This window comes from Chelonia mydas, chromosome 2, assembly GCF_015237465.2.
Source record: "Chelonia mydas isolate rCheMyd1 chromosome 2, rCheMyd1.pri.v2, whole genome shotgun sequence".
NCBI classification, from domain to species: domain Eukaryota; kingdom Metazoa; phylum Chordata; order Testudines; family Cheloniidae; genus Chelonia; species Chelonia mydas.
In genome coordinates this window covers 184727424-184743278 of record NC_057850.1, presented here as the reverse complement: position 1 = coordinate 184743278, position 15855 = coordinate 184727424, and the positions used below count along the sequence as shown (strand labels likewise).

The 15855-nt window shown below is 41.1% G+C and overlaps 1 protein-coding gene across 5 annotated transcripts in view; it reads right to left on the bottom strand.

Moving 5' to 3' along the window:
• Positions 1-15855, bottom strand: part of CPNE4 (copine 4) — a 325458-nt gene that overhangs the window by 251808 nt on the left and 57795 nt on the right. For all 5 annotated transcript variants that reach the window (XM_043540815.1, XM_007064303.4, XM_037890311.2 and 2 more), the window contains one exon: positions 630-817. In XM_043540815.1, coding sequence (XP_043396750.1) covers positions 630-809 — 180 coding nt within the window. In that variant the 5' untranslated portion in view covers positions 810-817. The remainder of the gene's footprint in view (positions 1-629; positions 818-15855) is intronic.

The following is a 15855-nucleotide window of genomic DNA, read 5'->3' as shown; positions in this document are numbered from 1 at the left end:
TTGGGAATTGGCTAGATTCCTAAGCTATTAATTTACAGACTGTTTAATGTTTGTTGGGGCTTTTCTGCAGTGGGTTGTTGGGTTTTTTTCCCTCCATAAAGCAGTAGAATTTTGAAAGAAAGTATAATTTTAGGGTATTATCTGGTCTCCACTGAAACACTTGTTATTTTAAAAAACAAGTTTGTTTTTGGCCAGGGAAGGGCAGGCAGGCAGGGAAATGGTTATATGACCGTGACTTCTTATCTAGACTACAGACAGGAAAAATCCAAAGAATTCTTTAAGGGCCTGATAAAGTCAGTGAAAAAGCTCCAATTGACTTCAGTGGGCTTTGCATCAGGCTTAAATGATTACATCTACTATTGTTGTAGCTGTGTTGATCCCAGGATATTAGAGGGACCAGGTGGGTGTGATAATCTCTTTTATTGGACCAACTTCTGTTGGTGAGAGAGAGAGAGCTCTGTGTAAGCTTGACTCTCTGACCAACAGAAGTTGGTCCAATAAAAGAGATTACCTCACCCATCTTGTCACTCTTACATCTATCTAGTGCATTCATCACCATAGTACTTAACCTGAGCTCTACTGTAGTACCTCGGAGCATCAAGTTCATATGCATTTTATTGGCCACTTACCTCAAACCACTGCCCATGTGACTGCATTTTCAGGATGACACAGGGATCTGGCTTGGAAAGGGCATCCCGGTCTGATATGCCTTTGCATGCAACTCGCAGCTCCACTTTAGTCAGGCATGGGCTGCTAAAGATTCCCAGGGTATTTGCTGCCGATTCATAGATGTTGCTCATTTTCTGCATTCTCTGTTCTGTGAAGAGAGAAAAAGGGTTGATCAAAAACAATTTACCCACAGTACAAACCTTCTGTTCACCTGGAACCTGATCCAATTCAGTGCTGTGCCAAAAAAAGGACTCCCAATATCATGGGTAAGATTCATAGCAAAGTCAAATGAAAATTTCTAGAGTTTTTCTAAACCCTGGAAGATATCTAAATATAGAATAATAAATAATCCATGCAACTATCAAACTTTCACATTTATAAACTATTTGGCACTATTATTTTGATAGTGCCTAAAGGACAACCAAGAACGTGGCCTGACTGTACTAGGCACTGTGCAAACAGATGGTCCTGCGCCAAAGAGCTTATAGTCTAAATAGACAGGACAGTCACAAGGTGAGGGAAAGAGGTTGGACATACCAGCAGACTGTACAACATGATGGCACCAAACAGATTAGTTCCAGAGTTTATTTTGGGTTGTGTGTGTTTGTTTAGGTGGGCATTAGCTAAATGGAAAGAAAAGTGAAGGGTAGGAGTGTGAGGGGACGGAGTGATGGAGATGCAAGTGTGGAATGAAACTGTGGTGGAGACTGTGAGGAAGGGGAATGGGGAGGGTTGAAGCAAAGAGTCAGTCAGTACAGGGCAGAGAAAGTCCAGTCAAAACATAAATCAGATGAATCCAAACTGAAACCCATCAGCCTCACCCCAGAACTTTGGGAAGCTTCAGATCTGAAGTTTAACTTCAGAAGTATCAACCATCTCTATTTACAGCTTTATTTCTGCCCTTTATAATACATAGCACCACATTTCCCCAGGCTGAAGGGCTCATTGGATATAATTCTGAACATGCCCTCAGAGTCCCTCAGTTCAAACCAATACAACATTTTAATGAAAAGAGTTTAGTCATCCTTCGCTCAATCTCCATTTGGCTGTACGCCACTTAACAAAAGGTGCACATTCACTTTAGTACTTCCACATAACCCTACAAAGGGAGAGCCCCTACCATAAAGATGCAACAGTACACATAAAACCTGAATTATATTTACTCTCTACTTCCCATCCTCCTCGCTACAGAGCATAACCTCCACAGGTCAGTGTTATATTTATGGCATAGGCAGCAGAGCAAAAGACTGTATATGGGTAAATCTCATCATTATGGATTGTACGTTCTTCGGGTCGGGGACCATGTCTTAAGAGCTTGTACGGTGCCTGAAAAAATGGAGTGTAAGGGCACTAGCTTAATACAAACGATTCAACAACTATCACGCATATTGCAGCTCAAGCTTTTGTTGCCAACAGTATAACAATGAAGCAGTGGCATCAAAACTGTGATGTGATCTATTGTGCCAATAAGGAATATTGGACCACTTTAATTGTTCAGTCATGTGTGAACTTCACAGGTTAATTTGACCTCTCAAATCTGACTCCTCTAATATGTGGCTTATCTTTCAGGTTCCCCACCCCCGCCAAGGTAAGAGCTGTAAACAAGTAAATTCATACTCTGCTAGAGAGCAGGATTAACATTTCCAGATTATCAATCTGTTTTCTGTGGCCTCTTTAAATCCTCCTTGCTGCCCTCCATGCAACACCCTTATTTTCGGAGGTTCATGTCTGCAGAGAATTGTTTCAATAAAAGCAAACGTTTGGTAATTTTGGAAGGAAATTAAAATGGTCCTTTTTTCATTCAAAATAGTTAAAAAACCAATGTGAGCACATCAACAGCACCACCATTAATCTAAAAGGCACAATTATTTCAGAAACTTTCAACATTCAGAAAGAGGAAAGGACAATGACACGTCAATGCAGACCTTTAAAAGAATGCAAATTAAATTTAGGAACATGTGTCTAAGTGATGAAGCAGGGCCGGTTCTGTTCAATATCTTCATTAATGATCTGGACATTGGTGTGGATTGCACCCTCAGCAAGTTTGCAGATGACACTAAACTGGGAGGAGAGGTAGATACGCTAGAGGGTAGGGATAGGATACAGAGGGCCCTAGACAAATTAGAGGATTGGGCCAAAAGAAGCCTGATGAGGTTCAACAAGGACAAGTGCAGAGTCCTGCACTTAGGACGGAAGAATCCCATGCACTGCTACAGACTAGGGACCGAATGGCTCGGCAGCAGTTCTGCAGAAAAGGACCTAGGGGTTACAGTGGACGAGAAGCTGGATATGAGTCAACAGTGTGCCCTTGTTGCCAAGAAGACCAATGGCATTTTGGGATGTATAGGTAGGGGCATTGCCAGCAGATCGAGGGACGTGATCGTTCCCCTCTATTCGACACTGGTGAGGCCTCATCTGGAGTACTGTGTCCAGTTTTGGGCCCCACACTACAAGAAGGACGTGGATAAATTGGAGAGAGTCCAGCGAAGGGCAACAAAAATGATTAGGGGTCTGGAACACATGACTAATGAGGAGAGGCTGAGGGAACTGGGATTGTTTAGTCTGCAGAAGAGAAGAATGAGGGGGGATTTGATAGCTGCTTTCAACTACCTGAAAGGGGGTTCCAAAGAGGATGGATCTAGACTGTTCTCAGTGGTAGCTGATGACAGAACAAGGTGTAATGGTCTCAAGTTGCAGTGGGGGAGGTTTAGGTTGGATATTAGGAAAAACTTTTTCACTAAGAGGGTGGTGAAACACTGGAATGCGTTACCTAGGGAGGTGGTGGAATCTCCTTCCTTAGATATTTTTAAGGTCAGGCTTGACAAAGCCCTGGCTGGGATGATTTAGTTGGGGATTGGTCCTATTTTGAGCAGGGGGTTGGACTAGATGACCTCCTGAAGTCCCTTCATAGAATATCAGGGTTGGAACTCTCTCACTAATGACAGACATGTGTGTTGTCTGTCTACAACAATTCCTCAAATCATTATTTTTCTGTCATTCTCATGGGCTCAAACAAAATTCAAAAATTTGAAAAAAAAAATCTATTTCAGGTCAAACAAAACATGTTTAATTTGACCCCAAATTGTTTTGGTTTGGGTTTTTTGCATTTGTAAAGGGCTAGATGGCAACAGTGACCTCCCCTAAAAGCCTTAGGCCAGCAGTTAGAGCATTCACCAGGGATGTTGGAGACCTAGGTTCAAATTCCCCTTTCTGTCTGAGGACGAGAACAGATTTGAAGTTGGATCTCCTACCTTGCAAGACAATACCCTGACTATGAGACAGGTGTCGGTCTCTGCTGTTGAAGCTGTTCCACTTTGTATAAATAATTAAATAGTCATGGAAGCAGAGAGTTGAATTTGGATCTCCCACATTCTAGGTGAGTACTGTAACCACCCAGGCTAAAAAGTGATTTCACATTGTCTTTCCCTAGCCTAGTGACTACTCCTTTTTGTTATGAATGACTATGAAATGTGTTTGTTTATTGTGTTTTACTGAAACTATTTGGCTAATTTGTGTCAAATACCTGAATAGTTTGGGGTCAACTGAAACTACATTTTTTGTTGAAAAAAATTCACCCAGCTCTAGTTACAACCCAATGATGCAATAACCTACGAAATGGTCACCAGTCTTTTGCAAGTCTCTGGGTCCTATGTGCTTCTAAGTCAACTGGGTCTGGGTAGAATCTAGTCACTGTTTCTAGCTTTGGGTCTATAACGCACGCTCCTAGGCTCAGACTTCTTGCCTGATGTCTTTTCTTGGAACATGGGGTGCCAGCACTCAGCTACCCTAGACTCCAAAAATCAGTGTCTGGGACTCCCAGTCACTTCAAAGGCTCCCTCAGAGTTCCTCTTTTGCTGTGAGCACTAGGTTCCTTGTAGAAGCCCAATGTGGTAAGAAAGCAAGGAATGGAGTCTTAGCAAAGGAATATCTTAACCACTGTCACTTTACTCTTAAAAATCACTTTATTGTTACAGGTCTTTGAAAAACAACAGAAGTCCTGATATGCACTTTCCATTGGTCTGATCTCACCCCATTATCTGTGTGTCTGAGGTTGATCAACATTTCATGCCTGGTGAAATCCATCCTTCCCATTCTCCCTTGAACATCCTGCATGTGGCAATGCTTGGCTCCCCAGTGCTTAGCGTGGCACCCCTTCTTATGTAGTCTCAGTCTTCTTTTGCCATGTGCTTAGCTGGAAATCTCTAATCCCTTCCCCCAGTCAGGCGTGTCACACTATATAGAAAACCCATTGTTCCATAGGGGTCTTCCAGTGGATGAGAATCATTCAAGGCTATTAATCCCAGATTGCTGCCTTGATCATTTCTCTGTGGTAGTCCTCCAAAGAGGGATAAAGTGCCTTTCCTGGGCAGGGCAGCTGCCTAGAATGCAATTCAATAAACTGCACTGGGCAAGTTAAGACCTGTGTTCAGCACATAATCCAAAATGGAGTTCCTAATCCAAAATGGAGTTCACAATTTGATACACACATATCCCAAAGTCATTATTAAGGGGAGGAAGGGGAACTGTGACATGTGACAGTATGAGTAATTAAAGCTCTAGTTCAGGAAAGCCTTAAATATGTGCTTCAGGCCTAGTCTACATGGGGTGGGGGGGGGGAGGCGGGGGGGGGGTTTGAGCTAAGTCGGTCTAAGTTACGCAACTTCAGCTATAAAAATAGATATCATAATTGAAGTCGACTTAGAGCTACTTACTGTGGTGTCTTCACTGCAGTAAGTCGACTGCTGCCACTCTCCTGTCGACTCCACCTACACTTCTCAGTTCGGTAGAGTACCGGAGTCGACGGGAGAGCGCTCTGTGGTCAATTTATCGCGTCTTCACTAGATGCAATAAATCGACCCCCGCTGGATCGATTGCTCCGGAGGTAAGTGTAGACATGCCCTAAGTCTCTCCCTATTCAAGAGCCACATGCTTAAGTTGAGTAGCATGCCATAAGATGCTACAATCCAAACTGCAAAATATGACAGAACACATTGTTCAAATTTATAGCGTCTTCTGGTCTATTTTTAATTTGTCATTACAACCATCTTAGACTGGGTCTGAGAACAGCACATGTTTAAATGCTGTTGTGAATAGGGATCTAAACAAATTAATATAGCTGACCTTTAAAGGTGAACTATAGATGACATTTTAAGAGAGTTTGGTTTGGATAGCACCCAAAAATTTGGAGTACGATGGGCTTCTTAAATTATGTCTAATTTTGACTCGCCTGGAATGTTATGTATGTAACGGATTAGCACAGATACCCTAAAATGGTTGTAATCACGAATTACAAGTACACCAGCAATAGTATAAACTTCACCAATATATTCTGCAGTTTATTGCCATGTGGCTTGTATCATTTTGTGGGACGCTTCTCAGTTAAGTGAAAGGCATATCACAAGCTGACTTGCACAGCTGTGGTTTGAAAAACAACAAGAGAGGGGTGGACCAGAGACTCACACAGTCACCCCTACTCTGAAGCATTCAAACAAGCCCAAAATTTGTGAACCACTGCTTTGAAGGGAAGAAGATCTCTAGATAGGGTGACCAGATAGCAAGTGAGAAAAATCAGGACAGGGGGTGGGGGTGGGGGGGTAAATAGGAGCCCATATAAAAAAAAAAGCAACTCCCAAATATCAGGACTGTCCCTATAAAATGGAGACATCTGGTCACCCTATCTCTAGGCCGTATGTTGTTGAGGTTTGGTAGGTCAACTAAACACCCCATCAAACACCTGGAACAAGTACTACCAAAAATCCAAAACAACATTCAGTAACTTTTTAAAAGATATTAAAGCTGGGAGTAACTAACAGAGTTGGTAAAAATCTATCATATGGCTAAAAATTACATGAGAAATCATGGCCACAGTGAAGTCAACTGGCGATTTGCCACAGACTTCCAGGACTTTCTATTTCTGATGTATCCTAGTTCTATCCCACACAAGTTTCAGTCAGCTATGGCGGAGAGAAGACTGTGGGGGAGATTTTCAAAGGCACAAACAGCAGTTAGATGACTAACTCCCACTGAAAACCAAGTGGAGTTTGCCAGCAAACTGCCACTTGTGCCTTTGAACATCTCTGTGTGCCCTTGTAACCCAACCTCCTTCAGGAAGTGCTGCAACAACCTCATCCACTAGATTTCAAGATATTTTTATTCCTCCGCTATTCCAATATTTAAATTGGCTTGAAAACCAGGTTAATTTTACATCATACACATTTTATATCACTACTGAAATGTCATCCTTTGTGCAGTAATCAGTTGATGATGATTATTTTAAATCGGATGACTTCAAAACCGGGGAGAAAAAAATCCTGAGTGTAAGAGATGTATTTTTCCTCCTCCCCCAGCAATCATAGGCTGTTTTTTCTGAATGGTGAGTAACTATAAAGTTATATCCCTTTTTAATACTGCAGCCTTTTCTTCAGTTCTTACAATTACTAAATTTATCAACGAAAAAGATCAAGTTGCAGCCTTATTCTTTTGTTCCATTATATTCTTCTCTTTATATAATCACCAGTTTGGGTTGCTCTACTGATGTCATGTTACCAGGAAACGGGGGACTCATAAAATAGATTTTGAGCCTACAATATGCAGCTAAAAAAAGTATTATTTTTATAGTTCACTTAGAAGTTAGCCTATTATGCAATCTGATAGTCAATTATACAGATATATCCTTGATAGAGGAATAAATTAGAGTATTCATTTTTGCTTGCTACACAATCTCCTCTCTTTGCTTCATTAGTACTTCATTATTCCTTCAAAGTTTATATGGTTTTTGTTCACTGATGAACAGCTACCTTTGAGGGGGAGAGATGGAGTGGATACAAAAGACAAGTGGACTAAGTGGGATGTGAAAGTACCCTCTTCGGGTCAGATCATGCTGAATTTTTTGTTCACTGCCTTATTCATTCTATTTCATTTCCTCAGAAGAACTGTAAAATAGTGCCTTAGTCAGTGATAGGTTGCCAATATTTCAACCCAGGACACCCATATGGATTTTTCTCATTAGCCAGTGATAAACCACATGGACCCAGTAGAGAGGGAATGCAGGTGAAAGGCATGGAGAATTTCTTTATACGTTTTTCTGTGTAAACATAATTTCTGCTTCTAAGGAAAAAGTCAACATCAACTAGCAAACAAACTTACTGATATATTTACCAGTATATGAAACCGTATTATACTAGAAATGTTTACACTTTACATGTTCCAAAAAATATACTGAGTATGCTGATAGCATAGCACAGGGTTTAGCTTGTTCAATTTGAAATCAGGAAAGCAGGGGAGACAGTGAGGATCTTGGAGCATGGGTTAAGTTTCCCCCTCAAGAATTATTTTGAAAATATCTAACATCTGGTACAATCAAATGCATTCTAGGAGACAACAATTTGTTCTTTAGAAATAGGTTAATGAATGCTGGGGATAAGTCATCACTGGCAGGGATGATTAAGCAGTCAGGCCCAGATCCACAAAGGTATTTAGGTACCTAAATTCCAGACTTAGGTGCCTAAGTCTTGTTTGTAGGTGCTTAAATTCCAGTTTTGTCTCAATGGGACCCATCAAAACTCCTACTGAACCCTATAGGTACCTAAATTCACTCAGCACTTAAGTTTTTTAGGGTAAAAGTTTCCTAGGCACCTAGGTTTCAGACTCTGGGCATGTGCCTTTCTCCATGTGTCTGGACACCTATCTCCCAGCTAAGCCCCAGCGCAATTTGTGAGTCTGCAGAAGATTGGTGTTCAGCCTCCTAACTCACATGCAGGGTCCAATCTGGTAGGTGGTTTCTGAGCACTCTGACCACATCGTGGCCCATTCAAAATCCAGGGAGGGGAAGGTGGTGGTCGTACTGCCCACCTTATAACTTTTAGCCTAGAGCTTAGACCATTGGTCTGGGATGTGCCCAATGACTGTTCCACCGTAGATAAATGCTTAAATAAATAGTCATTGGGCCAGAAAGAGACAGATACTCTGTAGCCAGTAATTAGAGTACACACCTGGGAGGTGGGAGACACCAGGTCCAATACCCCAGCTCCAATCACTCTTTCAGTATTTATCCAAAGTCGAACAGCTTAAAACAGGATAGCTTGAGGGAGCCCCACATCAGAATATCCCATAGCTCAGTGGCGAGAGCACTCCCCGGAGAGATGGGACACCCCTGTTCAAATGCTTTCTGCCAGAGGGGGAGAAAGGAGGGAATGGAAGCTGGGTCTCCCAAACCAGTAGCATTCTAACCACTGGGCTAGAAGTTATAAGGTGAGCAGCATTTCCTCCTTCAGCCATTTTGCATGGAGCAAGGCAGATGCCTAACTCATGCCCTCACAAAGTGGCTTAGGTGCCTAAGCTGCCTGACTCCACGCAGCTGGTTCCCATTTGTGGATCTCTAGCAGAGACAGACACTTTGTCATTTGGGCTACAGGCAGCTGCCTATCTCCAAGAGAAGGGTGGGGATTAACACACACCTCTCTAGTTGGCTTCTTCCATTGGCTAGCTAAGGCAACTCCACACCTATTATGCTGGCATTTGTGAATGGTATTCTATCGTTCCCCTCTATTCAGCATTGGTGAGGCCTCATCTGGAGTACTGTGTCCAGTTTTGGGCCCCACACTGCAAGAAGGACGTGGAAAAACTGGAAGGCATCCAGCAGAGGGCAACAAAAATTATTAGGGGACTGGAACACATGACTTATGAGGAGAGGCTGAGGGAACTGGGATTGTTTAGTCGGCAGAAGAGAAGAACGAGGGGGGATTTGATAGCTGCTTTCAACTACCTGAAAGGGGGTTCCAAAGAGGATGGATCTAGACTGTTCTCAGTGGTACCAGATGACAGAACAAGGAGTAATGGTCTCAAGTTGCAGTGGGGGAGGTTTAGGTTGGATATTAGGAAAAACTTTTTCCCTAGAAGGTGGTGAAGCACTGGAACGCGTTACCTAGGGAGGTGGTGGAATCCCCTTCCTTTGAGGTTTTTAAGGTCAGGCTTGACAAAGCCCTGGCTGGAATGATTTAGTTGGGGATTGGTCCTGTTTTGAGCAGGGGGTTGGACTAGATGACCTCCTGAGGTCCCTTCCAACTCTGATATTCTATGGTGCCTCTCTGTCCTGGTTAACTGTATAGGGAGCCTAGGATCCTAACTCATCATGGAGGATCACTGTATCTTTCCTGTGATTTTCTAGACATTTAAAAGTTAGGTGCCATGATGCTCAGTGTTGCAACACCTAAGTATCTTCGTGGTCCCACTACAACGGCTTAGATTGAAAGCTCTTTGTTCTGTGTTTGTACAGCACTGAGCACAATGGGGGACTGGTCTATGACTAGAGCTGCTAAGTGCTACAATGACAAATAATAAGTAAGAGAGGCAGTGAACTCTTATCAGATCATCCCAACCCTTCCTTCAATTGTGTGGAGACATTTTTTATGTGGGACTTCCAAGAATCCCCTTTCTAGTGTACGCAGCTTCATGTACTGTAGCAATCGTGTATACTCCAGTTTTAAAGGTGCTGCAACCATTCTGGATGTAGAGTTCAAACAGCTGGAATTGGTTGGACACTGAATCTCAAAAAGTGAGGAGGATATAGTTTCTAGGCAAAGGGCCTTCTGACTGTAGTCCTGATCTGAAGTCCACAGCAGTCTTTTCATAGACTTAAATGGGCTTTTAATCAAGTCCTGTGTGTTACATTATTTTTTGTGGTTAATTTTATCCAGCTAGAGTCACTGTAGGTAAATTGAAAATGAGTACTTGTGGCACCTTAGAGACTAACAAATTTATTTGGGCATAACCTTTCGTGAGCTACAGCCACTGAATGCATCCGATGAAGTGAGCTGTAGCTCACGAAAGCTTATGCTCAAATAAATTTGTTAGTCTCTAAGGTGCCACAAGTACTCCTTTTCTTTTTGCGAATACAGACTAACACGGCTGCTACTCTGAAACCTGTAGGTAAATTAAAAGGCAATATTGACTGACTGGATTTTGAGAGACATACCACATTGCTGCAAATCAGTGGTCTTTAGGTGCTTTTAGATCACAGTAAATAAGGTTGTGCTCATATTCTGAATATTAACATGTACATCCATTCTTAAATATATGCCATACAACAATTATTAGCTTTGGGTCAAGTTCTGTTCTCAGATATGCATGGACAGCTCATTGAATTTGATGGGAAATGTGTGCTGTATAGGAGAGAAAATGGGTCTTTTTATACTGTTGCACACCTTAATATCACCATGAAGTAACCATTTATATGGAATAATGGCTCCTTTTATTTTGGTTTTAAAGATTAATAAAGTAGTTAGGTTAAAAATAAAGAAACAATAAAGAAACAATTCAAATTTTTACCCAAAATGAGGACCCATCTTCAACCAAGTTCTCTTTCTAACTGTATGTGAACTAGCAAATTTAGGACCTGTAAATCACATCCCTGCAGTTCCACCAGTGATATTGATGGCAGAGACTGTAGTTGTCATAAATATAAAAGGAAGGGTAACAACCTTCGTGTATACAGTACTATAAAATCCCTCCTGGCCAGAGACACAATATCCTTTTATCTGTAAAGGGTTAAGAAACTCAGGTAACCTGGCTGGCACCTGATCAAAAGGACCAATAAGGGGACAAGATACTTTAAAATTGGGGGGTGGAAGGGGTGCGGGGGAAGCTTTTGTCAGTCTGTTCTGTGTGCTTGCCAGAGAGAGAGAGAGAGAGAGAGCGCGCGCGCGCAAGCAATCCACTTCCATTAGAATTAGTAAGTATTAGCAAGGAAATGCATTAGTTTAACTTTGTTTTGGCTTGTGATTTTCTCTGTGCTGAGAAGAAGGTGTATTCCTGGTTTTCTTTTTGTAACTTTAAAGTTTTTGCCCAGAGAGAAATCCTCTGCATTTTAAATCTGATTGCCCTGTGAGATTAGCTTCCCTTCTAATTTTACAGAGGTGCTTCTTTTACCTTTTTTCTTTCTAATAAAGTTCTGTTTCTTTTAAGAGCCTGACTGATTTCTCTATTGTCCTAAGACCCAGGGGTTTGGGTCTGTGATCACTTTGTAACCAATTGGTTAGGATATTATTCTCAAGCCTCCCCAGGAAAGGGGGTATAAGGGCTTGGGGGGATATTTTGGGGAAATAGGAACTCCAAGTGGTCCTTTCCCTGATTCTTTGTTAAATCACTTGGTGGTGGCAGTGTACCCTCCAAGGGCAAAAATAGTTTGTGCCTTGGGGAAGTTTTATCCTAAGCTGGTAGAAATAAGCTTAGGGAGTCTTTCATGTGGGTCCCCACATCTGTACCCTGGAGTTCAGAGTGGGGAGGGAACCCTGACAGTAGTGTTCACAAACTTGGGTGCTTTCACCACCAGATCATCTAATCCCATTGACTGAAATGACAAAGGAATACATCACAGCAACATGGGCAAAATGTTACACTTGGGAGTCCAGAGGTACCTAAATCTAAACTGCAGATGCTCAGCACTCCCAAATATCAGGCCACTGATTTAGGTGCCTTATTATCTATTTAGATGCCTAAATTTAAAGCACCCAAGTTTAAAAACATTGGCCTGGCTATATACCTGGAGCACTTTGAAAACTAGTGTGACACTAAATGTGTCTTTGTCCCCCTCTAGCATCTGGAGAACCTAAAGAGGTCTATGAATCTACTATTGCCTTCAAGCAAAAGCTCAAGTAATAATTGCTCAAGCTTTTAGATCCCCATAGAGCACCTGACCAGGCCAACTGCTGGAGTTTCACGGATTGAACCTGGGAGCTGTGGATCTAAATGCATGAGCCTTTATTGCTTGGAGTAAAGGGCCAGATCTATAAGTTTGAAGTCAATAATAAATTCCTAAAACTCTATGTGGTTTAGTCATTAGAAGTGGGACACAGAGAGAGTGGATTAGTGCGCTATGCTAGCAAACAAAATGACCCCGTTTAACATTCCAGAAAATGGCTTGCAAGGTAGATTAAAATATCTATTGATGTGTCATGCTCTCAATTCAAAGCTATGTGTATAGTGCATCATAAAATTATAAAGTACTTTTCCAGTTTATCATGAAATAAGTCCAAAATGTTTATCTGAACCTTTATATTTTCCTCTACCCTTTCTGCCTCATTCTGCCCTCCTACACATGCAAAACAAGTGAGAACTTGTATCTGCAGCTGGCTGGGCTAAGTGCAGAGGGACTGCTTCCCAACAGTATCTTGGCATAAGAAACCAGAGAAATATACGTAGTCTGCTTTGAGTTCAGTTCATAGTGGATGTACTGAATGTAAGCTAACAAGTGGGTGGAGAATGGGAAAGATACTGAGATAAAAGGTGCTCACTGATGTGTCCTGCATTTTGAAATTGGGTTTGATATTTAGAAACCTATACTCCAGACCAAAGGACAAACAGATGGATTAGGAGTTTTGATGTTTCCTGCCACCATATGTTGAGGGTTGTATTCTGAAGCAGTTGTTTTACTGGCATCCTGGAAGTGAAGAAGAGGAATCAGAGGGAGCTGGTAGCAGCTGTCTGCTTCTGCATTAGTAAAACACAAAGGCTGTGTTTCAAAAAGAGCTAAATGACATGTCCAGGCTGTGTAGCAGTGAGGAATACTAATCATGGGGCTGTATGAAATGAGGCCTGTTGATGAAAATCCTTCAAATTAGCACAAGAGCTAAAAGCTCTAAAAGTTGCCGTGGTAACTTTTCCCATTTATATATATTTATAACTCACATGCAGTAGAGAAGCTTAGCATTCAGAGCATATGAGCAGTCAACTTTGATTTCTAGACTATCAGTAGAAAGATAGAGACAATGCATGGAAAACGAAGGTCACAGATTTGAGTTACAGCTTCAACACAATAAAGCCCTCCAAATTAGTAATATACAGGCAATCACCTCCTTTTTGGTGTAGATTTGATAACTTTTACTAGTTTGCAAGAAGCAACTCAATCAATAAAATTTAGTTTCTAAAACAATTTATTTATACTGAATGAATACAGAAAATCTTCCTACTTAGCCTGATCCAAAGTTCATCCAAATCAACGGAAAGACACCCATTGACTTCTGTGGGTTTTGAATCAAGCCCTAGGTGTCTCCATTAGAAGTGATATTAGGACAAGCTGTAGCCAACAAATAAATAGAAACGTATGTGCTTTTATACGGCATCCAATAAGATAAGATCCTTTGTCTTACATAAAATAGTTAGTATATCATATAATCACCTGGCCCCCATGATAATGACAGGAACATTTACCTCACCCCCTCTTCTCTTCCCTCTCTCTGCAGTAATTCTCCTTCTGAAGTGAGCTGTAGCTCACAAAAGCTTATGCTCAAATAAATTTGTTAGTCTCTGAGGTGCCACAAGTACTCCTGTTCTTTTTATTAGGACATGGAAGGCTCCAAAGCGCAGTTAGCAAACACTTCAATGTTGGTAATTTGGAGCTTGATCCAAACCCTATTGAAACATCCCATTGGCTTCAATGGGTTTTGTATCAGATTCTTGGCTCCTTACTAATGCATGCCAGTGATTAGGAATCACTAACAAATCACAGAAACAAAGTCTCCCCTCACTGCACTTGTTGTTAGCTCTCACTGTAATTATAGCACAACAGTGCTTTGCACTGCAACTCTTTTCAGAGGCTCTGAAAGTGATTCATTAAGATTCATTTAAAAACATACCTCTGTGATGTCCATATAACGGAACCCTTTAACAGGTGGAGGAACCAGAGAAGAACAAAGATTAAGAGATTTATTTGTTCTTTCTCTCTCATGGTGCTTTTTCCATTGGTTATAATGGGAATGCAAGTCTACTCTCTCATATATAGATAAAGATAATGTGTGTGTGTTTGTGTTTGGTATCAGGCACTGACAAAAGCTTACACCTGGACTGAAGACTTATGTAATATATGAATATTAGAAATGCTTTTCCAAAATGCCATGTAAAGAACACTAAAGACAGAATATTTAGTGTGGGGGTGGGCTTACTTTTTACAGGCATGTTAACGTATTTCCCCTGTTTGTGATTTGTAGCAGCAGCACACCCTTCAACTATTTGGCTAATTAGCACACTATTCTATTTTTGGGGGGGGGGTCTGGATAGGAATTAGGTTTTTGAGAGGTCGGGAACAGAGCCAAAGACTCCTGACTTCCAGCCCCTTCTCTAACCACTGCACAAGTCTATTTCCTAAAAGTAGCAAATAATTTACCCTTTACATCCATCCCAGCTCTGGTCAACTTCTATAGTCATATAAATTGCTACAAAAATTAAAATGAGAGTTAATAATGGCAAAATGCAAAGTGTCAACACTAAGTTGAATATAACCTATCAACTTCTCTCATTAAATGGTAATTTAAGTGGATCCTTCCAAAGGAGAGAAAATGCTGTGAAAAATATTTTTATCCCCCTTTTGATTCCTTGTGACTCAAGCAACAATCCAAAAAGATTTCAAGTGACAGTTACTGAAAAACTGCAGAAACTCTTCACAAAATGAGCAACAGCAATAAATTCAGTAAACAAGGAGGATCAGGAGACTCCTTGATTGTGTTATTGCAAACATTGGACAGCTCTCATACCATAGGTAATTTAGTCTGGCAGAAGGGTAGAAGGTCTCAGAACAAAATGCTGACAGTGTAAATGGAAATATACACACGCTGACAATTCAAACGGACTCATCATAGAACCAGCTGGTTCAATTACAAGGGTATAAAAGAAAGCCACTGGAAGGAAATTAAGACATTTGATATATAACAAAATAAGGCATAAGAACGTATCACATCTACCCAATACTTTGTTTCACGTAAATGAGAGAAAACCACATGAACATCTAAGGCATTGATCCTGCAAAGACTTATGCACATACTTAATTTTATATGGTGTGAGTAGTCCCATGGAAATCAACAGATTTACTTTCAGTGTGTAATGTCGCGTGTGTTTAAGTAAAATATATATGTTGGTGCTTTTTATTTGCCTTCTGGTTTCTGAGCCTTTAGTATTCACTTCTCTCCAACAATGAGAGTTAGAAATTTACTTTAAAAAAATTAAAACTAAGATTTTCACATAACATGACTCCAGGAGCTGGAGCTTGAAGACCAGCACTAGTACCACAAGAGTCCTGATAAAATCATGGGAGTTGGCAACACTGAAAAAATATCACATACCTACTTGACTGATTCTAAGGTCTTGAGAGTCTGCTACATTGCCTTTTCAAGCTTCTTTCTGAGATAGAGAGAATAA